At 39.8% G+C, this 10,685-nt stretch overlaps 1 protein-coding gene across 2 annotated transcripts; it reads left to right on the forward strand.

The window, feature by feature from the left end:
• The first annotated feature begins 1,584 nt into the window (after nucleotides 1-1,584).
• pdia4 (protein disulfide isomerase family A, member 4) lies at nucleotides 1,585-7,225 on the forward strand. 2 transcript variants are annotated; one of them, XM_072657443.1, is made up of 10 exons: nucleotides 1,585-1,914; nucleotides 2,760-2,931; nucleotides 3,012-3,217; nucleotides 3,755-3,893; nucleotides 4,318-4,523; nucleotides 4,940-5,098; nucleotides 5,225-5,376; nucleotides 5,450-5,606; nucleotides 5,800-6,033; nucleotides 6,613-7,225. In XM_072657443.1, the coding sequence occupies exons 1-10, from the start codon at nucleotides 1,836-1,838 to the stop codon at nucleotides 7,023-7,025; spliced, it is 1,917 nt and encodes a 638-aa protein (XP_072513544.1). In that variant the 5' UTR covers nucleotides 1,585-1,835; the 3' UTR covers nucleotides 7,026-7,225. The 2 variants fall into 2 exon arrangements, with proteins under 2 accessions (XP_072513544.1, XP_072513551.1); XM_072657450.1 differs by having other exon boundaries at nucleotides 2,763-2,931.
• Nucleotides 7,226-10,685: the final 3,460 nt, after the last annotated feature.

A 10,685-nucleotide genomic window follows, 5' to 3' on the forward strand; every position in this document is an offset into this window, starting at 1 on the left:
AAGAGAAAATGTAGATTTTAATATGGTCATCAGGCAGGTAGAGCAGAGAGCAGAGAATGTTGAGCAGTATCAGAGTGTGTCTGACGACTTCGGCAGGTCTGACTATAACAGCCTAATTAAAAGGAGAGAGCCAGAAGGTAACACAGACACAGGAGCACCCTGAACCACTGGTGTCCATCTGCTCCACTGTCCACAAACCTGAGTGATCGCGTGCAAGCGGCAGCTCCAGCATCTCAGTGTACTACCCCTGTACCTACAACCTTTATCTAAGGAGAAACATTAAACTAAAACTACAAATACAAGTAACAAAGTACATATATTTCATTACCAGACTTAAGTATATTTTTTCTAGACTCTGTACTATATTAGGGCTTTTCCACTACATGTTAGCCCCAAATATCCTACTTTTCACTCCGCTACTTTGGTACAACTGTGTCGTTACTCTTTAATCTGATGTGGGAGAAAACTGCTTCCAAATATTGATTATCCTGCTGTAGCTAGCTTAGCAACTGTAACTAGCCAGGCCCACTTCAGACAAGCTTTACTGAATTTATTATCATACCATAACATTGTGTCAGGGGTCCTTTAAAATGAGTCTCCGAATAGTTACATTTAAAAAATGTAGAAATGTAGATGTTTTGTGTTTTAGATTAAGATCATTTTTTTTAATAAACTTAGTTTTCACATCTGTAGCCATACTGGTCAAAATAACACAACATAAGAAAGTCACAGTACTTTTAGTTCTGATACTTAAGTACACTTCAAAACAAGAACTTTTGTACTTAAATTCCAGCAGAAAAATGAATCATGTACTTTGTCCACCACTGATGTTCATTTCACACCTAACAGCCACAACATTAACCCCTTAAACAGCCTATGGCCCACAGACGAGCCAATAATGTTCTCACAAACTTCTATTACCAAAAAATAGCTCCACCAGTTTGCACAGAAGCCGCTGTAGTTACTGGGTAATACACATGAGTGTATAATAAGCCTCGGAGTGTTCAGAGGTCAAAACAGCTCTAACCTGTCTAGACATGGACTCTAAGGGTGTCCTGAGGTATCTGGACACAGCTCCTCCTTTCGAGGTCCTGATGCGAGGTGGGGCCTCCACGGCTACAAACAATTGAGCCCAGAGCGTCCTTGACCTTGGGCCACTTTTAATATTCCCTGAACCACAAGACTTTTTGACGTTTTGAAGATGCTCTGACCCAGTCATCTAGCCCAGTCTATCACAGTTTAGCCCTTGTCTAAGTGGCACAGATTCCAACACATCAACTTCAGGAACTGAAGAACAGGACTGTTCACTTGCTGTCCAGTACATCCCACCCACTTTAAGGGTGCCACTGTAAGCAGATCATCAGTGTTATTCCCTTCAGTTCACTGATCAGTGGTTTTAATGTTATGGCTGTATGTTATCAGTAAATCAGTGCTGAAAACAAAACCCACATATTCCTTGACAGACAAAAAGTATCTCGGCGTTAAAGGTTTCTCTCAACCAATAGCAGCCCCGAACGTACGGACTTGAGTGGCGGCGTGTGATAGGTGGTCTAGGTGGCCTGGCAGCCAATCAGCGCGTGGCAAGTCAGACAAGTTGAGGCCGAGGAGCGAAGGAGCGGCTGGAGTAAAGTCAATACCTGCAGACAGTTCAGAGCTGCAGCATCACACAGATTGATATCGCCCAGCTGCACGCTTACCTCTGCCTTAATGCAGGAGTGAGCTGGAACAGTGCGAGGCTCGGAAACCAATAAAAGAGCACGTCGAGAGGTGCAGGCCGCTGGTGTGGATCAGGAAAAGGAGGAGGGCACAGAGGACGCCGGTGGAGAACTGAGACGATGAAGAAGATCACGCTGCTGCTAATCGTGTTGCTTGGGGTAGCACACTTCATGTCGCTCAGTCGGTGTGAGGAGGAGGGTAAGAATGGCGTTAGATGGTTATCTAGGCCGTAAACGGTGCAGATTAAAGCCTGTCTGAACGTGAACCTGAACTTGACTCCTTGTTCGAATTCTCCGGTCCACCTTAAATCGCTCAGCGCGCGTGCAGGCGACGCACATGCGCCCGTGTGGGACTGCTGTACTGTTTTAAGGTGGACCTGGAAATTCTGATAAGTAGCCAAGTTCAGCCTCGCTGATTGCACGAGTTAGATCGGTTGATGGATGTATAACATGCATGAACTTCTGAACCTGAATATAGCTGTTAAAGATCTCTGCCTTGGCCAGAGTGGTAGCATGTATTTCAGAGTGAAATATGGGAGTTGTTTGGGTACATGGAAAATGCTAATGCTAAAGCATGAGCTCATTGCAGATCAATGTTCATACTTGGAGAAGTTTATGAAGCTGAGCCCTTCAAAAGTAATATTAAAATGTATTTTTTATGTATGTAGTGCTTTATTAGCTATTTTTGTATTGTTATTAAAAAAAATAAAATATAATAATAATATTTTGTTATTAATATTTTATATATTTATATATATATATATTATATTATATATATTTTATTTATATATATATATATATATATTATATTTATATATATATATATTATATTTATATATATATATATTATATTTATATATATATATATATATATATATATATATATATATATTATATTATATATATATATTTATTATAAAAAAAAACAACTTTTAGATTAAAATAGACTATAGATTTATATTCCTAGCTGTCCATCGTTTTAATATAGGGTGAACTGTTTTTGTGTAGGCTTAACCGTCTTAAAGTTTCACATGTAAATTTCAGCAGATGAGGTTGGTCAAGAGGAGGGAGATGATGATGTTGATGATGACGACGACGATGATGATGACAGCACCGAAGTCAAAGAGGAAAACGGAGTGCTGGTTCTAACTGATTCCAACTTTGACACTTTCATGGAAGGCAAAGACACTGTGCTGGTGGAGTTCTATGCACCATGGTAAATTGCGAATAGAGAGATCCTATCATGCCTGTTTGAAGTGCTTCACTGTGCAAACAGTACTTCCTGTACCCCTCCAGGTGTGGCCACTGCAAGCAGTTTGCTCCAGAGTATGAGAAAATTGCTCAGGTGCTCAAGGAAAGCGATCCACCGATCCCTGTGGCGAAAGTGGATGCTACTAAAGCTACCGTTGTGGCTAGTCGATTTGAAGTGTCCGGATATCCCACCATTAAAATTTTGAAAAAGGGAGAGCCGGTGGAATATGATGGAGATAGAACAGAAAAAGGTGAGCCGTTCTCCTGATTCATTTAACTTGTAAAAATGAATGAATGAACTTTTTTTTATTTTTTTTATTACATTTTGATGTAATATGATTCATATCACAGTATATAGAAATATAGTACTTGTACTGCTCGAAAATGCTATCAAAGTACAATGACAAAGTGTACAGTCATTGTTATTCAATATTCCACACACTGTGCTAAACTAACCGGAATGAAACAGTAACCTACACTGTTTTATTGAAACATGGTGAGTGTTAAGTTGCTGATGGCATCTACAATATTGTACACTTTACCTACTTTAAAGGCTAGTTTGAGGTTTTTTGTTTGTTTGTTTGTTTTTGTTTTTTGGTTGGTTGTTTGTTTTCCATAAAAATCAGATATTCCTCAATACTGATCCTTGGTAGTTACAGCCCTACTGAGCACTGAATGTGTTTGATACAGCGTGGTATTTAAGTGCATGGAGCTTGAAAGTGTAGTTACTAGTTTCAGTTTCACAACTGTATTACCAGTACTGAAAATTACTAACTTTATTCTTGCAGCAATTGTTGAGCGAGTTCAAGAAGTTGCCAAACCAGATTGGAAACCTCCTCCAGAGGCAACCCTGGTACTAACAAAGGACAACTTTGACGATGTGGTCAATAAAGCTGACATCATTTTGGTGGAATTCTACGCACCCTGGTTGGTACTTTTTTCATTTTCTTAGTTTTCCCTTACAGGATTTAGGATTAATCGTGGACTACACTGGATTATTAATTGGGCTTCTTTATTGAAAGGGCAATGTAGTCTAGGACTATGCTTAATCCCTTTCTGTGAAACTGGGTCTTTACAGGATGATGTTCTAGATGAGATATTTGTGATACAAAATAAAGAAATTACTTTTGCCTGTAAATGTTTGGTCAGTGGCCAGCTGTCAATTACTCCGGAGTTGGATGAAAGCATAATTGAATTAAATGTCAATTTAAAATGTTAATAGCATAAAATGAACTATTCAGGCTAAAAATGATATTGATATGCAGATTACAACACTTGTAATGTAAGATATTTAAGTGATTCTTGGGGCACTCTGTATATCTAGTGCATTTGTCCTGTGTTAAAAAAACAGGTGTGGTCATTGTAAACGACTGGCTCCAGAGTATGAGAAGGCTGCAAAGGAGCTCAGCAACCGCACTCCTCCTATACCACTGGCTAAAGTTGATGCAACTGTCGAGAGTGACCTTGCATCACGTTTCGATGTGACTGGATACCCAACGCTCAAACTCTTCAGAAAGGGAAAGGTCTTCGAGTACAATGGCCCACGAGAGAAATTTGGTATGTCTGCTTGTTGAGATTCTAAAATCAATGTTTTACAGTTTTCCTTCCTACTCCAAATGTAGGTGATCAGCAGACACCTGTTTGGTGTCTAAGGGTTGTCTAAATAACCATTAGTTGCATCAGATTGTCATTTAACCCATGTTTGTAGATATGTGAGTCCTGCAATCACAGAAACCATATAAGCAAGTTATTTTAGAGATTACGCCGTGTGTTTGATTTTAGGCCTGCAGTTAGCATGATGCTAATCGGTGGAGTATAAGCTTCCATGACTCATAAGCTACATTAATCTCTTAGCTTGTCTAGGGTGATCAGGTATATTTTGAGCAAGAAGGACCACAACATGGTTGACTGGGCAAGACAATTGCTTTAAATAATTTTCATATTAAAGCTGCCTGTGAAATGTTTTTGTCTAGGTATTGTTGATTACATGAGCGAACAAGCTGGTGCTCCATCCAAACAAGTCCAGGCACTGAAACAAATTCAGGAATTGTTGAAAGATGGCGACGATGCAGTGATAGTTGGGGTGTTCTCCGCTGAAGAGGATGCTGTCTATGAGATCTATCAGGAGGCTTGTAAGTCTACTTTCTGTTCAATTAAGTTTGTTTTACAAAATATCAATTTTTGTAAAACAATCTATTTACATGCACAACAATGACTTGATTTAGAGTTTTTATTGTTTTGTAACTTGTCTTGTTCAGGTAACAGCCTGAGAGATGACTACAAGTTCCGGCACACTTTTAGCAGTGAAATAGCCAAATTCCTCAAGGCCTCATCTGGGCAGGTGGTCATGCTCCAGCCTGAGAAGTTCAAGTCAAAATATGAGTCCTCATCGTACTCTTTCACAATTAAAGTAAGTGTTTCAATGTCATTTAGTACAGAAAACACAAACTTTTCTTGCGGTGTCTGACTTTATTTTCCCTCAGGATTCTACATCTGCCTCAGAACTTCAAGATTTCTTCAAGAAACACACCCTGCCATTGGTTGGACACAGGAAACAGAGCAATGATGCAAAGAGATACACAAAACGGCCGCTGGTGGTTGTGTATTATGGAGTAGACTTCAGTTTTGACTACAGAGCTGGTAAGGATCATGAAATGTTTCTTTTGTAAAAATCTGACCAGTGATTAACACAAAAAAAATTGCAATGTGTAAAATGCTATCCAGCTTGCACTGTATTTAGTTGGCATGTTTTGCTTATCTACAGTGTCCTCTACTGGTGAGAAACTGAATTTTTGAAACTGAGGGTTTATTTATTTATTTATTTTGTGCACAGCCACTCAGTTTTGGAGAGGCAAAGTTCTAGAGGTGGCAAAGGACTTCCCTGAATACACTTTTGCTATTGCGGATGAGGAGGACTACGCTGATGAGCTGAAGAGCCTTGGCCTTAGTGAGAGTGGGGAAGAGGTGAATGTTGGCATTCTTGGAGAAGGAGGAAAGAAGTACGCAATGGAACCGGAGGAATTTGATTCAGAAGTGCTTCGGGAATTTGTTGTGGCCTTCAAGAAAGGTGAGCAGTAGCTTTATTCGTTGATCCAGCTGCTTCACTGCTATGCTTCAAGCTGTAAATATCTATGGAATGTTGGGTTACACAGAATGGACAATAACAGTATTGCATTTATGTTGCTACATTACAATATGCAGTACAGATTGTAAGTAGTGTGACACGATAGCCATAGTGACTTTCTACCTACCATGTTATTCAACATGGTAATAAGAAACCTGTAGCCCCCCAGAAAAGTAAAATTCTGTGCCCAACACAGTGCTTGTGATTGGTTGTGATTCTTCGTCATTAAAATACTCTCAAACTCTGTGATTGGTCAGGATGCTTACACTACTGTAAAATAAGTTTCGATTGGTTTGTGCTATACAGCCTTGAGCAGAAGCTGGTATCACCAAGTAATAAGCAATACATTATGCAGCACTAACTAAAGTATACATGGTAAAATATCTAGTCGTTTATCTATTATAGCTCTGTCACTGCATATTGGTAAGCTAGGATTCACTCTACGATTCACACAATGGAACTCCGCTAAGAGCCTTCCAAATGTTATTACTGACACCAGGTATTTTGTGTCCTTTCAAACAGGCAAACTGAAGCCTATTGTCAAGTCGCAGCCTATTCCCAAGAACAAGGGACCTGTAAAGGTGGTCGTCGGCAAAACGTTTGATGATATCGTCCTGGATACAAAGAAGGATGTTCTCATTGAATTCTATGCACCGTGGTGCGGTCACTGTAAGAAACTGGAGCCTGATTACCTCGCTCTTGGAAAGAAATACAAGAATGAGAAGAACCTTGTGATTGCCAAAATGGACGCTACTGCCAATGATGTGCCCCACGACAGCTACAAAGTCGAGGGATTCCCGACTATATACTTTGCTCCTAGCAACAATAAGCAGAATCCCATCAAATTTGAAGGCGGTGAAAGGAATGTTGAGAGCTTTAGCAAATTCATTGAGGAACATGCCACGAAATTATCACAAACAAAAGATGAACTCTAGAGGTTTTTGGAGAAATCATGAACTTTAACCCGTTCAGATACAGGAAGTAATCTGGAGTGGCTGATAAGCAGACTGTGGAAGTCTGGATAAATTTTGTTGTAACCATTGTTCCTGGAAGCAGAATCCTTCTTTTCCATTCCAAAGCACGCACTGTTTATTAGGTTTCTTTTCAAAATCTTTTTAAATAAAAAAATATATAAATGGGAAATGATTGCTGTTCTCTCTCTCATGTTATAATCTATCCTTGTAGTCATATAGTTCTGAAAAACACTTAAACTTGAGCTTAAATTGCAAGTTGTTTTACTCACTCACTTTAGATCACTGAAAATCTGTGATGTCTGAATGGAAGTCTGGCTTATGACAATGATCAAAGGCTGTACCCAGGTCCATGGTGGGGGATTTGTTAGTTAAATATCAAATTGAATATAATATTGACCTCAAAATTTAACAACATACTGAAGCTCAAGATGTGTACTGTTGTGCTTACATGTAAACTGTGCTCATGGTGCAAACATTGTCACATTAACATGAACTCTGGGCACATATGCAGATACCCCTTATTTTACCATATTGAACAATGTATATAATTGTTACATCCTCCATAGCTAATTCAAAAATGATGTTAGGGTGAGTCACGCTGATCCTTTTCCTTATTGCTCATCTATTCTATCCCATCCATTCACACTAACATGCGTCTTTTATTTATAGCCTGAAGGTATAATTTAAGTCACTGATCACTGACCCCAGATGAAGTCGATCACCAAGGCATGTTTGGTATCTGATTGGAGCATTACTTCACAACATGTGATGCTAGGCTAATTTGTAACACTCAATCAAATCAGTCACTCCGTCACAATCTCAATCTGACTGCATTGACTGAGGCGCTGTTGTGTGTAGGGGAGTAATGTTCTAGCATAGAACTGCTTAATCCTGGACCTGGAGATCTACCACACTGAAGAGTTCCGATCCAACACAGCTGACTCTAATGTTCAGTTGCTCCTGAAGGCCTTCATTGTCTGGATCAGGTGTGTTCGATTCAGGGTGGAGCTCAACTCTGCAGGGTGGCAAGATCTCCAGGACCAGGATTGAACAGCCCTGTTCTAGCTCATGCAAAGACATGACAATTTGATGGATGGCTTAATGTTGTTCTTATGCACACAACTTCACATTAACTTAAAACTTGAATTTTCTGTTTAAATTGGGCCTATTTTTGTCATTTCACACATTTTAAAAAGGAGACTAAGCTGTGGACTGGCTTTACAAACTATCTTGTGATTTCTGAGGTAATTTTGGCTGGATTTTGGAATGCATTTCCCACAATGAGAGAAAGTTTTAAGATAGACTAACTTTTACATTCTTCTACAACTTCTACTTCCTAACTTCTACATTTACCAGCAAAAGCCAGTTTTAAGCTGGATTTTTCAGCAGGGCACATCAAATAAGTCACTCTGGGTGAGCGCGCCATCCAAATGCCACAAATATAACTAAGATCTGCATCTTGATACTCAAGTTCTGAGCACAAACAAAATGTTTTCATTTTGTCATGATGTGTTGGCATGTGCATGGCCACTACACTCCCCTACAGACGGTAGCCCATCTGTTGATGCACAGTTGAACTAAGTCATCCTCTAGTCCTTCATCAATGGTCAGTTTCTGTCCACAGAGCTGCTTGGTGGTATATTTTTGAGTGGTGGACTCACTATAAACCTAGCAGTGACTATGCTGTGTCTAATATACTTGTACTAAGTAGGTGTTAACCATAATGTGGCCAGAGAGTAAAAGTACAAAGTAGGTGGCCAGTACCCATTAGAGGGAAGAGAAAGAGGAGGTGGTAAATGTTGGTTTAGTGTAGAGGGCTACAACATTGTAACAACAATAATTACCCTTCTTGTAGGACACTAGGGTTCAGTTCCCCAGGTCTCTATGCTACACCAAGACTCTGAGTCCTCAGGCAAGACTCCTAATGCAACATTTGCTCCGGACAAGAGCATCAGGTAATTTCCATAAATGTAAATATAAAGTGGCCAGTGAGTGGAGAACCAAGCTAAGGGTTTCCAATAAAGTGGCCAGTGAGTGGAATCCCCACCCTTAAATGCCAAGCATTTGTAGTTATCCTAAAAAACGTCCTCCTACCTTCAAGATACATCCTCAAAAATGTCTTTTTAGACCTTAAACTGGAAAATCTCCCACTAGATAGAACTGCAGGTGAATGTTTACAACAGGTGAACTGATGGTTACAGTGGCCAGTGTCCTGTTGAAGTTTTCTAGTAATAACCATTTCAGCTAAAACAGAAGCATCGGTTGCATATTCTCAGTTATCACACAAGATTTTAATGCATTTCCCTGTTCTTGAAACAGAATAGAAAATCCTAGTTGTTGTATTCAAATTACCTTCATAGCATTTGCAAACACTCTTTTCCAGCTCAACTAACATTTACATTACATTTACATTAATGGCATTTAGCTGACGCTCTTATCCAGAGCAACTTACATGGTTACTCGTATTACAGAGGAGGGCCAATGTAGTGTTAGGAGTCTTGCCCAAGGACTCTTATTAGCGCAGCATAGCTACCTAAACCGGGAATCGAACCCCAGTCTCCAACATGGTGTGGTAGCTCAGTAGCAGGTAGTGGAGTTATCTGTTGCACCACACCAAATACACCAAACAAAAGTACTAGTGATGCAGCTTCAGGTCAGTGAGGGACTTGGCTGTTTGCATAGCGGATATTCGTATCACCACCTGGGCTCCAGGACAGAGAAGAGTCTAGACGTTTGTCTTCCATGCATTGAGTATGATGGCGTGCCAATCCAAGCCACACATTGCTCTAGGTACAGCTCTGGTTTGGAATATAACAATCAGGTGGAGATGGGCTGGTCTCTATCAAAAGCTTCCCAAAAAATCAGATAAACCTGATTTGTCAATTGCCCGTGATGCAGTTGATCAGCCAAAACATTTTGGTATCTGATGTTTGCTTCTTTAGTTCTGAATGAGAGATGCTAGGCTAACATTGCTAACAAATACTGGAATTCGATCTCGCTCGTGTTCTCACACATGGTTTAGTCTGGCTTACATTCTCTGCAGGGCTGAAAGGGTGGGTCAGCTGTTTTGAGTAATTGTTCTAGTTTTAGCTTAAATGTTTAAGTTCTTCCTATTCTTGTCATTTCACACACTTTTAAAAGAAATAACTAAAGCCATGAAATAGCTTTTAAAACTATCTCGTGATTTCTGCTGCAATTTGGGCTTTGGATTTTGGAACGCATCAATCACAATGAGAGTGGTGAGAATACAAGTTTTAAGCTGTGCCATCCAAATGCCACACATGTAATTAAGATCTGCATCTTGATACTCTGGGCAAGGTGCTGGTTTTAGATGGTCTGAGCTGATCCTGGTGGATATAAAAGTCACGGTGGTTAAAAAACTGGTCATCCAGGCAAAAACATACCCTGTGCTTGTGAGGAAAACATGTGTTTTCATTTTATTTGATGGACTATCAGCACTTAAGACTACTTCTGAGCACTACTTTAGTGGGCATTAATAAAAGCAATGGACTCCAGCAGTATTGACTTGTTGCACTCAGATGATCTAAATGATCTCAGGACATCCAGCCCTGATTAACCATCTCTTTGCATTTTTCAACTGGATCTTCAATAATTAACCCC

The sequence above is a fragment of the Salminus brasiliensis genome, chromosome 1 (genome assembly GCF_030463535.1).
Source record: "Salminus brasiliensis chromosome 1, fSalBra1.hap2, whole genome shotgun sequence".
NCBI classification, from domain to species: Eukaryota; Metazoa; Chordata; class Actinopteri; order Characiformes; family Bryconidae; genus Salminus; species Salminus brasiliensis.

Coding starts and splice junctions, on each gene's coding strand:
- pdia4 (XM_072657443.1), top strand. CDS start 1,836: ATGAAGAAGATCACGCTGCTGCTAATCGTGTTGCTTGGGGTAGCACAC. Junction 2,932..3,011: donor GTGGAGTTCTATGCACCATG/GTAAATTGCGAA, acceptor GTACCCCTCCAG/GTGTGGCCACTGCAAGCAGT. Junction 5,099..5,224: donor TGAGATCTATCAGGAGGCTT/GTAAGTCTACTT, acceptor TGTCTTGTTCAG/GTAACAGCCTGAGAGATGAC.